We start from the raw sequence: 16115 nt of genomic DNA, 5'->3' as shown, positions 1-16115 counted from the left end.
CGCCTCCCAAGCCTGCTCCTATCCGCCTGGAGCAGGGCAAAGACCGAGGAAGGCAAGGTGCAGGTAACGGCCAGCCTAAGACGGTTTGGCTGACAGTCTAGAAGAGCAAAGAGCTCAGCCTGGGCCTGAACCGTTTACAGTCTAGTCCATTGGTCACTGTCCCTTACTGGGATGAAATTACCTTCTTTCATGGCCTTAGCAGTTTTCAAAGAGCATGACATGCACGTATCCTGACACGTAATAAAGTATGGACAGTACCAAGACACGGCCAGGTCACAGATCTGATCACCAAGCAAAGGGACAGACAGCCCACCACCAAGTCCACAAGTTGAGAAATACTAATTGTCCTGTTACTAAACTATCCAGGTTTCACTTAAGGGCAGAACTGAAGAAGGAACCTCTGGGAAGCTGGTTCACGTGAGACAGAGAAGACCAACACGTGGTCCACAAGGTGCAGGGGTGGGGGCTACAGTCTGTAAATGGGGCCAGTGGTCAGCTAGGAATACTGGATTTCCCACTGGACTCTACTTCACTCAGGTGATTTGTCCTAGTGCTAGAGAGTGAGCCCACCAGCTTCTGATTTTCACTATTCAAATAAAGGTATATTAACCTGTTCTTATGCTTAAGGGCCCCTGAAAGAATTGAAAATGGGTGTGGCTTTGTGGGAGGTTTTCCAGGGATATCCTCTATGCAACCTCGATCTACTTCTTTTATAACACCTAGCCTTCGTAATAACAAGAAATAGAAGGGCTGCAAGATCAACTATTTCTGTTGTTAGTCACAAGGTCCATGTCCCGTTGGGTGTTTTTCCCTTCCAAAAAACAAACAAAACCCCAAAGGCAGAAATATCTGGTAACTCCAAATCCAAGCTATTATGACTGTCTGCAAGACACATCTGGCTGCTGAGACAAAAGCAGATGAGTGCAATACTTGTAAATTTTGCATTTATTATAACAAAAATTATGACATGTTCATCTGTGCATTCGGCTTTAATGTAACTGCTGGTATGTCAATGGTCTAACTGGACTCTACAATCATGCTGACTGTGGCAGCAGAAAGGAACACAATTAGAAAGTGCCTGCAAAGTGAAGAGGCTGGGTAGGCAAGAGCGGACGGGAAAGGCTCAGAGGCCCCTGGGTGCAGGCTCCTTTCCAGTGGCCTAAGAGGCACCTTGTTTGAATGGAAATGCTCTTCGTTGCTCAGCCTCATCATCGAATGAACTAATGTGGATTAGGAGGTGAGTGTGGGCGGGAAGGCTCCTCAGAAGGGGAGGGAGGGAAAAGTCAGTTGTTTAGGCTGTGTCCTTATGCCAAAACTACAAAACATCTTGAAGCATCACTATACAACACGGAGCTATTTACAATAGAAATTTCTCAATCAACTGTTCTCTCAGAGAAAATTAGTGAATCCCAGTGACTAAGTCACCTGACAGAGTAAAGCAACTCCTAGGAGTTAGTCTCCATATTCTACAAATGTCTATCATTTTCAAGACAAAAAAAAAAAAAAAGCCTTTCCCCCCAGAATTACAATATTATTAAATCATTGAGCACTGGCAACCTGCCCTGCCTTCCAAACAAACAAAACAATAAAAAGCCATTTTAAAAAATATTACATTATCATTAACTGTTTCTCTGTAATATATTAAACCTTTTGTTCTTTGTCTTTACACATCTGATATGTTAGGAAAAGAAGTTAACAAATTTAAATCATATTGGTAAAGCATCACTAGAAGAAAAGTGGTAATTATTTTAAAAATCACCAACAGGAAGAACCTACAGACTAGCTGCAAAGACAGGTTGGGAGAGAGTCTGGGAGAAGGGCGTGGAGTAAACCCCTGGTTTAATGCGAGCCTGGGAGACTCTTGCAACTCCGTCTTTCTTGGTTAGTTTATTAAGCGGCGCCGGCGGGTCATAGCGGTGTGTCGCAGTAGTCCGGCAGCGGGTCGGCCAGGCACTGCCGCGGCGGCTGCAGGGGGAGCTGCGCGGGCGGCTGCTGCTGCTGGTGGTGCTTCATGATCTCCTTGACCTCCTCCTCCAGCTCGGGCGGTATGATGAACTGATCCTCGGGATCTGGCTGGGCCGGGGCCGCAAAGTAGCCTCCAGGCTTGCGGAGAGGCGCTTCCGTGGCCACTTCTATCACGTTGTGGCTCCTTTCCTGGGGCGCCACGGAGCCGTTAGCCCTCCGGCGCCCAATGGTCCCCATGCTGGCAAAGTCCGCCTTCCTGGGCAGCCCAGGCTCGTCCTCGTTGGCGCTGATGACGATGCCCTCGTCACTGGCCTCGGCTGGCACCTGCAGCAGGTGCTGCTGCTTGTCCCTGTCCTTGGCGCGACCGCAGTGGATGTCCACCTCCACCTCCACCCGGCTGCCGTTGCTGAAGACGCCCTCGATGGGCTCTTCGTCGTCGCTGTCCAGACCATTGTCAGAGAAGGCGCTGGAGAAGGTGGCGCTGGACAGTTGGCGCTGGAAGGCGCTGGACAGGCAGGCGGGGTGCAGCAGGCAGCGCTGCTCGCCGGGGTAGGCGGGGCCGCTCTCGCTCAAGGCCCCGGGCGGGGGCTCGTCCGAGGCTGTGGAGCCCACCTCGCTGCTCATCTCGGAGGTGGACAGCTCACTGCTGATCTCGGAGGCCATGCCGCTGCTGGACGATGGCACGCCCAGTCCGTCCGACGGCCGGTCCTTGATCACCATGCTGACCGAGGGCGGGAAGATGCCCGGGCTGGGCGGTGGGCCGGCTCCGCCCGCGCCCAGGTCGCAGCAGCAGAAGCTGTCCTCAGTGACGCTGAGCTGCACCACCACGGCGCTGAGGCTGTCGCGGCAGCCGTAGCTCTGGGCCAGGGTGCACAGCTTCTTGGCGGCAGCCAGGGCATCGGGCACGTTGCGCACGGCCCCCACGGCCTCCTCGATGGACAGGCTGTCCCATAGCCCCTTGCTGCCCAGGATGAAGAACTCGTCCTGGGGCGTCAGGGCCACGGACTGCACGTGGGGCCGCGGCACCACGCTGGGGTGGAGGAAGGTGTAGCCCAGGATGCGCGTGGACTCGGTCACTCCGTTCACCTTGCCGTCCTGGAAGAAGGGTTTCCAAGCAGACATTAACACGGAGCCCACGTGGCAACTTCCCTGGGTCTCCTGCCTGGAGACCCCAGAGAGAGCACTGTGTACCCAAGGGAAGGACTGCTCTCCCTATGATGAGTGGCCAGTATCCATCTCTCATCAGAAACCAGGGCAGTGGCCTGGGCAGGGCAGAAACAGGAGGGGCAAGAGGGACCACGTTCACACTGGGTTCTAGCAAACCGCGATCTAGCCTGTCACAGCACCTTGGGATGCTTCTGTAGCCACAGGAAAGGGCTTTCTGAAACAAGCCAGTCCTGAGCAGACACAGCAGGTCTGGTCAAAATAATGCCCCACGCCCTACATTCCTCTCCAGCAGTCCAGCAACCACAGGGCCCCAGGAGACACTGCTTTACACTTACGAAGGTAAAAAAACAACTGGGGGGAGAATCTCGGTGTGCCTCACTAGGTCGGAATGCCCACACCGGAGAGAGGCAGATGCCGAGGGAGAGGGGCCAGTTCCCATCACTTCCGAGAACTCACTCTGCTGAAGGCAAAGGGAGAAGACAGTCCCTCGGCGTCAGATCACCTGGGTTCATGCCATTTAAATCATGAGCCAAAGTGTCAGACCATTTGCCGGTTAAAGACCTTTACTCTGAAACTAGAGGGGAGGAAGGGGTGACCCCGGGGCACAACTTAGTTCTTTATTAACGTTGGAGGGTCTCAGGTCCACAGGGTGCCTCTCCATGACCCTATTTTTAACGTTGCCAGGGAAGCTTCATGATGACAAATACAACTTCAGCAGTGTGTGCGTCTAGGACCAGGGAGCAGAGATGGTCCCCGAAAGCTGCTGTTTCTTCCAAAGAACGGCCGTTTCCTTCCCAACCCTACCTCCTTCCTTTGTGTGGGATTTGTGAGGTGTTTGATTGGTGTTCTAGGGGTGCCTTCTGCGACTCCACACACAATCCCACCACGATACTCTCATGAGCAGGCAGAGTTCTTAGAAGGAAAATTACCAAAATGAGGCTTCAAGCACAATTTTCAGCTCCCTCGCCTCTATTGATATAATTCTTTGCTCCCTGAAGTGTGGAATTGGCCAGAAATCACCCTTGCTGTTCTGCCCAATCCTTTAGATCAGGGGTCCTCAAAATACGGCCCGCGGGCCACATGCAAATACAAATATTGTATTTGTTCCCGTTTTGTTTTTTTTTACTTCAAAATAAGATATGTGCCGTGTGCATAGGAATTTGTTCATAGTTTGTTTTTTTAAACTATAGTCCGGCCCTCCAACGGTCTGAGGGACAGTGAACTGGCCCCCTGTTTAAAAAGTTTGAGGACCCCTGCTTTAGATCTTGCCCCCATCAGGACCAATGGTCTTGTGTCTGTGTGCGCCTGTGTGTGCATGTGTGTGTTTGGTGAGTGTGCCTCAAGGTAGAGAAGTAACAAAATCAGCAATGCAGACAAAAGTGAGGAGGAAATAGGGTGGTGAAGACCTGGGGGATGCGGGGTGAGTAGGGGCTGGGAGGAGAAGGGTGGGAAAATGGGAGGCATCTGTAATACTATCAGCAATAAAAAAATATATGTATCTTTTTTAAAAAGTGAGAAGAGGCAGGGAAAATAAAAGTTCTGAAGCACAAACTACGGAGCATTTATGCAGCAGAAATTGTTAATCTTTGCATGGTGTAATGTAGAGTGTTTAATTCAATTACATCTGTCCCATCTTAGACTGTCTCTGCTGCCTGAGAGAGTGTCTATGAACTACTTTAATTCTCTCTGCTCCCAGACAGGCAGACAGGAAACTAAAACCAACCCACAGACTCATTTCTAGAGTCTAACAGTGGATCCCAAATCTTTTCTATCTTCCTCATGGTTCTTATCAGAGCCTGTCCGGACCCAACAGACTCATCTCTACTGAATTGTCTACCCGGTTAAACAAGGCCTGTGGGTTTTTCAACAATACAGACTGGACACCTCCTGTGGCAGATGGGTATCTGCAGGGTCACGTCTGTATCCCCGTCATATGTCAGGCCCACCAGGTGATAATACTGTTATGATGAGTGGGTGAGTGGAGCTGGGCTGCTAATGCCCATGTGGAAGTTGTGCGGTAACAAATCTTGCTATAATGCAGCCTGACTTATGTTAACCTTTCTCAACAGGGGTACTACTGACATGTTGGGCCAAGCAATTCTTTGTTGCAGTGCTGCCTTGTATACTGTAGAATGTTTAGCAGCATCCCTGCCTCTACTTGCCCAAAGCACTCTCTGACTCAGTTGTGACAACAAAAATGTGTCCAGGCATTGCGAAATGTCCCATTGGGGAAAAAAAGTCCCTGGCTGAAAAGCACTCACTGCCTTCCTCAGATGGAACAGGAGGTATGACCCAAAGTACCAGTGAGTTCATTTCCACAGATACAGTAGCCTACAGGACAGATATACTACTGTTCCCACTTTACAGATGAGGAAACCGAGGCTTTGATGAAGGTCTGAAGGTCACCGCCACCAGCCCCAAAGCGAGGACAGGGATACCAACAGTGTGATCTCAGGGGTGGAGCCCTCAACACCAAGCAAACCAGTATCTCCCATGAGGACCAGATGGGACAGCGCCACGGAGCACCTGGCACAGCCCGACACAGAGGCCAACAATAAACGGTTTATTATTCTATACAGGATAATGTCTTCACACCTATCCTACAAAAGAACTTGCTATGTGACACCAGGGTTTCGGGATTGGCTTCTGCAGACCCCGGCCCTGTCTTCCCACCACCCGAGGAAAGTGGCTCTCTCCTCACCTCCGTGATAATGGCCTTGTGCTGCTTAATTCTCCTCAGCTCTTCCTCACAGCTCATGACATATGACCTGGACAGAGGCAGCGGCTTCCCGTTCCGACAGAGGACCGTCTGGCACTTGCCCACATTGGCAGAGGTCAAGGTGAAGGATCCTCCTGGGTCCACAGGGTCATGCTTGATGTGACAAAGGACAGCAGCACCTCCAAGTTTCTGGCCAGCAGTTCCAAGTTTCCTGGAATCCAAAAAGAGGGCGTAAAAACCCAACACAGCCTGTCTGTGTCAATCTTGCTAATTCAACAGGGCAAGGAGGAAACAGAACCTGGGGGCTCAAGTCAGGCTCTCACCAAAGCAGGCACCGCCCAACTCCTCAGAGGAAAAGAGCCTGTGGAGTCGGCATACACACTCACATAGAGGGGTCTGCTCACAACTGGGGCAAAGCGTCCCTTTGCACTAAAGCCCCAAAGCTAATGTGCAAGTAAAGGGCCCTTGTGTGGCTGTGTCCAGTCTGCTACCCCCATGTCAGCACACTCCAGAGATAGCGGCCAATGACCACTGAAAACCCTCCCACCCCTCTCTAAACCCCCTCTGCTCACAGGAGGGGAACTCTGCAGGGACCACTTCAATAGGAGCAAGTGCAAACACCACACCCACTGACACAAAAACCTCAAAAGCACCTGACCACCTTCTCCCCCTGCAATACAGATGTTTACTTGGAGGAGCTCTGACATATTGGGCCGTCCATGTTCTTGCTCTAGATGGTGTAGACTTGCTGCCAATTCTAGAACATTCACAGAAAGTACTTTCTAGTAATTAGGCTCCACAGCACTTTTATTCTTGACCATCAATCCACTGACTTATGCAAAGCATCAAGTCCCAACAATCAAGGGGTCTTGAACTCCTGTTTCGAGCCCCATAGATGGCGGTGCCACCCAGGCCCCACTGATGCCTGTTTACAAGGGCAGATCCTCAGGTACCACCAGCTCCTTCTCCTCTGGGTTAGCAAGTGGCAACACTAGCCACGGAAGCCAGGGCTGCCTACAAGCACGCACTAGCTTGTTACACACAAAGAACAACAATTCTCCCAAGAACTGAAAAGGCCACACAGCCCAAATCCTATTAACAAACAGGGAAAATGAGAGGCCTACGAATGACCCTAAAGGTGGGCCAGTGGTTTGGGTCTCAAACCCCAAGTCCTGGATATCCACGGCAGATTTGGCACTAGGCCCTGCCAATGCAGCACTACTTTCATACTTTCAAAGGCACATGATTGATCTGAGCAAGGCCAGAAATAGGGTGGCATCTGTGGGAAGTACAGCTGGTAACCCAAGTTCAAGGTTCTTACATTTTTAATTCTTATTCAGTGGTGGAGGGTCTATAACAAGCAGACTCTTAGGGGTGTGCGAACAGTATGTGTGTGTGTGTGTGTGGGGGGGTGTTGGTGTGCATGTACGTCTATGTTATCTATTTGCTTTTTTGCAAGAACAAGCTGGGGTAAAAACAGAAAAGTAGATATATGTCCCTGGTAGTTAGAACATTCTCTAGAGTCTTACTGCCCAAGGTTGAATTCTGGCTGCACCCTCTACTAGCTTTTAGAGCAATGCACTTCACCTTTCTTCCCCTAAGTTCCAGCCAGTAAAATAAGAACAGTAATACTACCTATCCCACTGGGTACAATTTATGGCACTGAGGTATTTGGAATAACGACTAGTACAAAGAAAGACTCATTGGTATTAGTTATGAGCAGAATTTAACTGTACATGCCCAATGAAAAATCTGAGAGACAGAGGTGAGTGTAGCAGCAAAGAGCCTCCCTGGGCTGCCTCTGCTGAGTTCCTCAAGAGGAAACAATTATTCACGACTTAGGGAAACTCTACAGCCTTCTCCAACCCACTATTCCTCAGCAGATACTTTTTCTACCCCTATTACAAAGATGCTTCCTCTGGCAGATTACCAAGGGAGAGAAATAATAGTCATTGTTCCCATGACCTTTAGAGCACTCTTCACTTCCTGGTCCCACATAGGCAAGTGTTTGAGTACAATATTAATAGATAGGCAATGTCTTTACAATGTACAAAGCCAGTAAAGAATGAGCAATCCTCTGAATGAAGGAATTCTTATACCATTTAACCCTAAGAGTTACAATTATTCTAAAATTTCTATGGTGACCATAAGCTCCGGAGTAGGATTCTGCTAGTAACACTGACTTAAACATTTAATAAGGGGGAAAAACAACATATGAAGAATGATTTAACTTTTGGCCTAAATTTCGAACATCTCGTTTACAAAGGACTGCACCGTCTCGAACCAGTCATAGTATTTCATAAAGGTGAACAACCTGAGACAGGAACAGTCCCTTTCAAAGAGAAGTCCACACATCAAAAGGTCTAAGGAGCCTCTGGAGCTCACGTGACTTGGGGAAAGTGGGAAATGTGTCGTAAGCAAGTGTGAAAACCTGGAATCATGGCATGCCTGTGAGGTCATTCTAAGAGAAACTAAATTCCTGTCATTGATGTGACCTCTTACAAAGTTGTTGAAACATCCATATGTCTCAGGGGGAGCACAGTCCATTCCTGATGCTTGGGCAAAACCAAATTGCCTGAATGCATCTTTTTAAATATATAGTTTTATTGATTTCAAAGAGGAAGGGAGAGGGAGAGAGAGAAATATCAATGATGAGAGAGAATCATTGATTGGCTGCCTCTTGCACGCCCCTCACAGGGGATTGAGCCTGAAACCCAGGCATGTGCCCTGACTGGGAATCAAACCATGGCCTCCTGGTTTATAGGTCAATGATCAACCACTGAGAAACACTGGTCGGGCACCTGAATGCATCTTGTACTCCCATATTCAACATCAGTGCTTTGAGGTTACTGGACATGTTTTTTCTAACCTGAGGCTAAACACTCAAAGAACAAGAAAACATACAGTAGAGACTCTTAATTTTACCTTTGCATGACAACGAATGTATTGACCATGTACTCTTCTTCATTTTTTGTTTTCTGCAGCTCTTCCGCCAAAATGTCACTCATAGTACACTGGAGAAGGTAGGGCACCTCCACATTCCGGTCTCCATCAAATACACCATACAGAGCCTCCCGGTTGTCACAGAAGTTATTCACCGACAGGGCTGCCACACACAACCTGCAAGGCAAGAATGCTTTTGTGCTAAGTCCAATCTTTCCTTCTCCATGCCCAACCCGACTCTATAACAAGCAGACTTGTCTACCCCAGTCTCTTTCTTCATGACTCCATACAGATTAAGAATAGGTCAATGAACCCCAGCTAATTTTTATCAACTAATGTCTGTAAGCAAAGAAGAATGATTGATATATGCTCATGCTTCACACATGGCTTCCTGGACCCTTATCTCCTGATGAATTATTTTAAATGGTAGTGAAAAGAGAATAAGAGACATGAGAAATAACATGATTACAAATCCATATGATCATATTCATTCACATAAAGTTATTAAGAGAAATTCCACATCAGGCAAAAATGGAGTAACAACAAAACACTGAAGAAATATGAACATAGGAAAAGTACATAAAAATATATGAATGGTCTCAAATTCTGAGACCTTCACTAAGTAACTCAGGCCATCCTGACATCAACCCTATGAGCACAGGTAGTATTTTTAGTGCCATTTTACAGGTGAGGAAATTAAGCCAAAAAGAGGTTGAGTAACTGCCCAAAGTCATACAGCAAATAAGCACAGAGCCCCGATGCAGGGACTGTAGCCCAACTCTAATCTCAGCACTGTCCGACTCCTGCCTTCATTTATTCAGAAGAGTAAGTCATTCCAAGTAATATGGCAATTAGAGGCAAAGTAAAACTCAATAATATATTAAATCATCTTCTAATTCTGTCTTTCCTCTATAAGCTCTCCTTGCTAGTCAAAATGGGGGGGGGGGGCAATGAAAACGATGTTTTTAAAAAAGTACAGTAATTTTTCTTTTTTGAAGTTTCCCATTTGTTGTTTAGTTTGAGGAAGAACCTAACTTATCCAATTGAAGCTCCCAGCTTGGGTTTCCTGGAGGATCTGCAGTGACCCAGTAGGGAGAGACAACCACAGTTCTCACCTCCCCTCAAGATAGCAAGCAGCAAGCTCCTTGTTCACATAACCCTCTATCTACAAATCTAAAACAAAACACTCGAGAAGCTTCCACTGGCAAAACCAAAGGTAAAAAGGTGAAGGGACATAAGTGAGGGCCGGGCGACGCGGAACTTCTGAGGTGCTGGTGACCGTCCAGTTGTTGGTCGAGGTGGTCATTTGCAGGTGGTTCACTTTAGGATGATTCCTAGAGCTGTACACTTATCACTTTTGTACTTTTCTGTACCTACACTAGTTACACTTTAACATAAAAATTTTCAAAAAAGTAATTGTGGAAGGAGAGATTATGTAAAAAGGAGATTAACTGATCATTGCTTTATTAATATATATGAATGGATAATACATTTTAATATCTAGAGATGTTTAAAAACCAATCTTGGATTTCACATTGGTGTTTGTGAATTCAAAAGCAGTTTCACATATCTGTGTTTGCAAGCAAGATGTAAAGTCTTTTAATTTAAAAAGAAAGATCTCTAAGAAGGAACTTCAAGTGCTCCACAGAATGTATAATTTCTTCTCCTCTTCCCCAAACACAGTGACATAAGTGCAAAGCACACAGAAACAATGCACCAGAGCCCAGGCACCACTGTGGGCACATGGAACAGGGTGCTGAAGTCAGAACCCCTCTCCTTTTGCCAGCACAATGCCAAATCACATTCTTAAAGAGGAAAGGACCGTATGTCAGACCCAGAACTTGAGCTGATTCTGTTTTCCATTCCAAAGAAAAGCAGTCAGTAACAACCACAATTCCACCTTTTATTTTCCACAGAAGGTATTCCGCTATACAATGGTTATCAAACCTGGGTACACATTAGGATCACCTGGGAAATTTTCAAGCATTCTGATTTAATGGGCTGTTGGTTGGAGACTTTTTTTTAAAGTTTGTCATCTGATTGATTCGCATGTGCAGCCAGGGTTGACTATTAATGTTAGCTACTATTGGATCATCCTCCACTTCTGTTCTTCCAATACTCTCAATATGCTGTGTCCTTGTACCTCAGCTAATTAAATTGTGACTATTCTAATTTATAGGATTCTTTACTTTTCTAGTACTAGTTATTATATTAGCGCCTCTCAATAAAAAGCAAGCAAACCTGAAGAGCTAGATTACAATTCTCAGGAAAATCAACATTTACATACAAAACAGGGAAGCTTGGTGAGAATAAGGAAGAAAAAGAAATTCAGATGGACACGTCCTGATGGCAAGATAAGAAGTTGACATTATAGAAAACAGACATCAAACTCCTGCCAAGCTCATTTCAAAGGTAGAAATAGCTCAACAGAACCACTCACTGGTCAATAACATAAATGTTATCAAATGTGGACAATCAAGGGTACTTCTTTAACACGATCCATTGTGCTGGAAAAACAGGCTTCAGAGAAAGAGAAAGGGGCTTTTAAAATGCGCAAAGATGCATTTCAATACTTATGCCTTCTCTAAACACTGGAGTCTCACGTAGATATAATGTGTCAGTTACACTGTATCCCAGCAACATCTCTCACAAAGAGAAAGTATGTGATGCTGAGTAGGGCTTAGCTTAATGTTCAAATGTAAGTCAGGAGCTGCTCTCACGTTGGGGAAACATGTTCAGAGAAACCTCACGTGAGGCCAGTGTGTGATGGCACTGGATTTCTTTCTGCCGCATGAAAGAAGGAAGGGGAGCAGGAGGGTTTCATTCCTAAGCTTCACCCACTCACTTGTTTTTTACTCCTGAAGCTTCGGTGTAGCCATGGCTCCACACAGCTGGGGCTCCAGATGCATCTCCTGCCGAGGGCTGATCAATCTTGAAACAGCGGATATTACTAACAAGAGAAACAGAAGGGAAAGGAACCAGTAAAACCAAACATGTGCTTGTTGCTCCCTTTATGGGAGAAATGAAAAACACTTGCTAAGCACTCTGTACTTACCATTTCTTACTGTGTTTAGTGTCTGAAATATATTTTTAAATATTTTATTTATTGATTTTTTTTTTAGATAGAGTGAGAGAGCAAGAGTGAGAGATTGGTTGTTCCTCAAATCTGTATGCTTTCATTGGTTGACTCTTGTATGTGGCCTGAGTGGGGATCAAGTCCGCAATCTTGGCATATCGGAAAGGTGCTCTAAGCAACTGAGCTACCTGGCCAGGGCCTAAAGTGTCTCAAATATTTGTCAGCAACAAGAACCAGCTACTATTCATAATAAAAACAAAGGGTTAAATATCCAGAGCATGAAAATTAGTTTTTATCAGCATTTTATGTCAATTATCAGAGAATGTTGCATACACTGCATTAAGTGGCTGCTCCCTCCTGGGAATAAAAAGAACAGCTCTGAACCTTCGTGCGAGAAAAGGAAATTAAACTATCATATTAAACATGAACACCCAGATTTGAAAAGATGGAAACCCAAGTCACAATTATATTGTGTTTGGATGATGTGAGAGAATTCTGCAACATTCATCCTCAACACCAATTTCTGCTCACATCATGCCTTAAAATATTTCACAAAGATTATTGAGGACTTGCCATACCCTGAAACTTCCAATTCTTTCCTCACTAGCACAGCCATCCATACTAAGACTAATATAATAAAACGAGTGGCCCTGTACACGAAATCTGTACACATTAAAAGGGAATTAGAGGAAATATTTTAATATTGCTATTTGCCCTTTCTTTATAATAAAAGTGTCAGAGATGAAAGAAAATTAGTTAAATGTATATGAAAATCTCCCTCCTGTCAGAGTTTGGGGCACGCTGCAGGACTCAGAGTCAAGTCCCTGCCCACCACCCGCATGCACTTCAAAAACGCCGAAGACCCAGACCCGGCCAGCACAACCCCCATTGGGTGAGACCCAGACCTGGCCAACCCCATCTTGTCAAGCCCCTCTAGGCAGGGGGGTACAGCCTCAAGTCCCCTGGCCCAGCACCAGGTGGGGATGCAGCCTCAGGTCCCCTAGCCTGGCGGCAGGGTGGAGGGTACAGCCTGAGGTTCCCTGTCAAGCCCCGCCGGGCAGAGCCCACGGCCTAAGATCCCCTGTCAAGTTCCACCAGGCGAGGGGCACGGCCTGAGGTCTCTATCAAGCCCCACTGGGCGGGCTTGTGTGTGGCCTGAGATCCCCCGTCAAACCTTGCTGGGCGAGGGGCGCAGCCTGAGGACCTCCAGCCTGGCGCTGGGGCGGGGGTGCAGCCTGAGGTTCCTGTCAAGCCCTGCCAGGCATGGGGCATGGCATGAGGTCGCCTAACAAGCCCTGCTAGGCAGGGGGCACAGCCTGAGGTCCCTCGCCCTGCCAGGCGCCTTGCAGCCTCAGGTCCCTGCTGTTTGGTCGTGACTTTATGGCGTCCCAGCTAATTTGCATATTCCTCTATTGTTAGATTACAAAGTAAATGAGTATTTCAATAAATTAGATGTTAACTACATATACTTAAATGGGAGACAAGCTGTTCCCTCACCTCCACTCTAATAGGCCATAATTGGTTCAACAGGACTCACACAGAAATACTAAAAGGGTAAACTCTCAAGTGGGGTTTATTAATAACCAGCCTACTGAAAGCAGTCAGTGCCCCCAAACAGGAAGTCACACAGATGTGAAGCAGGTTTTTGAAAAGCTGGTTGCCACATGGCAAAATAAATCCTTCCTACTTGTAAATTACCCATCCCCCCTTACTTAAACAGTATGTATAATCTCTTAACTTAAATAGCACCTAAACACTTGACTCCAAAATTTTTAGTTATCTGTTGGCTCTCACTACACCTCTGCTACTTTTCTGAATTCTAGAGGAAAACTGAAGGCTCATTTCTAAAGACATTGTACTTTTTACAGATGGAATACAGAGCCTTCAAAGAAATAATTCCATTTCCTAGCCTGATTATTAAAGAATACATAATCCTTAAACTCCCCCATAATCCTTTCCCGGGGAGCAGTGATTTCTCATTCTCCACCTAGCTGAACACAGTGTGGCTGAGCAGCTGTATGAAGTGACCTGAATGTTGACTCTCGTAGATCTTTAAGTGAGTGTGAGACTACAGACTAGGAGCTGGAGTGCAGTCATACAGGAGAGTCACCAGAGGCACACCCTGGCTCATGTAGAACAAACACGCCAACCCACTAAAAGTACAAGTAATACATTAGTTATGGAGACTCTCCCAAGTTACTAAAAGGCCACCATCTTCTAGCTGTTAGAGAAGGTAACGTTTTTACATAAGAGTATTATGATTTCATTGTTATTTACTTAATACTAGTGGCCCTGTGCACGAAATTCGTGCGGGGGGGGGGGGGTGTGTTTCCCTCAGCCCAGCCTGCACCCTTTCCAATTAGGGACCCCTTAGGGAATGTCCGACTGCCAGTTTAGGGATCGGGCCTAAACCAGCAGTCGGATATCCCTCTTGCAATCTGGGACCGCTGGCTCCTAACCGCTCACCTGCCTGCCGGCCTGATCTTCCTAACTGCTCTCCCCTGCCAGCCTGATCATCCTAACTGCTCTCCCCTGCTGGCCTGATCACCCCTAACCACCTCTGCCTCAGCCCTGCCACCATGGCTTTGTCCGAAAGGACATCCGGAAAGTTGTCCGGAAGTTGTTCGGTCTAATTAGCATATTACCCTTTTATTAGTATAGATTTTTAAAAGATTATTATTTTGCTTTAACTTAGATGTTTAGAATATTTTAAAAATATATTTTTATTTATTTTGGAGAGGAAGGGAGAGGGATAAATAGAAACATCAATGATGAGAGAATCATTGATCTGTTGCCTCCTGCACACTCCCCACCAGGGATTGAGCACACAGCCCTGGCATGTGCCCTGACCGGGAATCGAACTGTGACCCACTGGTTCTTAGGTTGACGCTCAACCACTGAGCCATACAGGTCAGGCCCATATTTTATTATTTTTTTATTTTATTATTTTTAAATCTTAGAGCACACATGTGCTTCCCTACATGGCCCCTCCAGTGACATGCTCATTGTAGAGAACTTTAACAAGTAGGTTTTCTCTCATCCTAATATGTAAAAAGCCAGGGGCCGTCAACGACCGAAACAACTGGACGGACAACCAAACCACAGGCTGTGTGGGGTGAAAGGCTGGCTGGGGGTTAGTGAGGAACAACCAAATGACTGAACAGCAGGCTGTGTGGGACGACCAGGCCGGCAGGCGGGTTAGTGAGAGATGACTAAATGACTAAACAGCAGGCTGCATGGGGCGACCAGGCCGGCAGGATGGGTGTTGGGGGTGACCAGGCTGGTGGTGGTGGGGCAGTGAGGGGCGACCAGGCTGACAAGCAGGGGCAGTTGAGGATGACCAGGCCGGCCCAGGGGGGCATTTGGGGGCGACTAGACTGGCAAAGGGGGACAGTTGGGGGCAATCAGGCAGGTGAGCAGTTAGGAGCCAGTGGTCCAGGATTGTGAGAGGGATGTCCGACTGCCAATTTAGGCCTGATACCCCCACCCCCCAAACCAGCAGTCAGACATCCCCTAAGGGGTCCCGGATTGGAGAGGGTGCAGGCTGGGCTGAAGGGGACCCTCTGTCCCCCATGCACAAATTTCGTGCACTGAGCCGCTAGTCTATATATATATATATATATATATATATATATATATATATAAAAGCCTAAGTAACTGTTAGGACCAGACGACCGGCCAGTAGCTATGACGCACATTGACCACCAGGGGGCAGAAGCTCAATGCAGGAGCTGCCTCCTGGTGGTCAGTGCACTCCCATGGCCAACCTCCCGTGGTCCCTCCCCGCAGCCAGCCAGGTGGTCAGTGTGCTTCCACAGCCAACCTCCCGCAGCTGGCCAACCTCCTGTGGTCCCGCCCCCTGACCAGCGAGCTGGCCCCTATTGGCCCGATTGGGACTGGGCGAGATGCCCCAATCGACCCCAATCACCAGCCAGGCTGAGGGACCCCACCCGTGCACGAATTCGTACACCAGACCTCTAGTGTATATATAATAGCATGTCATCTGTCTGTCTACCTATCTACCTATCTACCTACCTACCTACATTCCTACCTATCTATAGCTTTGCATCTTTTTTTCTGATTAAATCATGGACATTTTTCATTATTTTACATTGATGATAAATATAATTAGAAATATCTTGATGACTATTCTGCACCCAAAAATAAACACATTTCTGATTATTTGTTAGAATAATTTTTTTCCAGATTAAAACCTTGGTCTCAGTATGGGAATATTTTGAGAAG

The 16115-nt window shown here is 47.0% G+C and overlaps 1 protein-coding gene across 3 annotated transcripts in view; it reads right to left on the bottom strand.

Moving 5' to 3' along the window:
• Positions 1–927: 927 nt before the first annotated feature.
• Positions 928–16115, bottom strand: part of PHLPP1 (PH domain and leucine rich repeat protein phosphatase 1) — a 209048-nt gene continuing 193860 nt past the window's right edge. For all 3 annotated transcript variants that reach the window (XM_059706273.1, XM_059706272.1, XM_059706271.1), the window contains 4 exons: positions 11640–11744; positions 8777–8971; positions 5834–6062; positions 928–3060 (listed from right to left, as the gene is read on the bottom strand). In XM_059706273.1, the coding sequence (XP_059562256.1) occupies positions 1909–3060; positions 5834–6062; positions 8777–8971; positions 11640–11744 (1681 nt within the window). In that variant the 3' untranslated portion in view covers positions 928–1908. The remainder of the gene's footprint in view (positions 3061–5833; positions 6063–8776; positions 8972–11639; positions 11745–16115) is intronic.

Source organism: Myotis daubentonii, chromosome 8, assembly GCF_963259705.1.
Source record: "Myotis daubentonii chromosome 8, mMyoDau2.1, whole genome shotgun sequence".
Lineage (NCBI taxonomy): Eukaryota > Metazoa > Chordata > Mammalia > Chiroptera > Vespertilionidae > Myotis > Myotis daubentonii.
The sequence above is the reverse complement of the archived record's forward strand: the minus strand, read 5'-3'. Positions and strand labels throughout refer to the sequence as shown.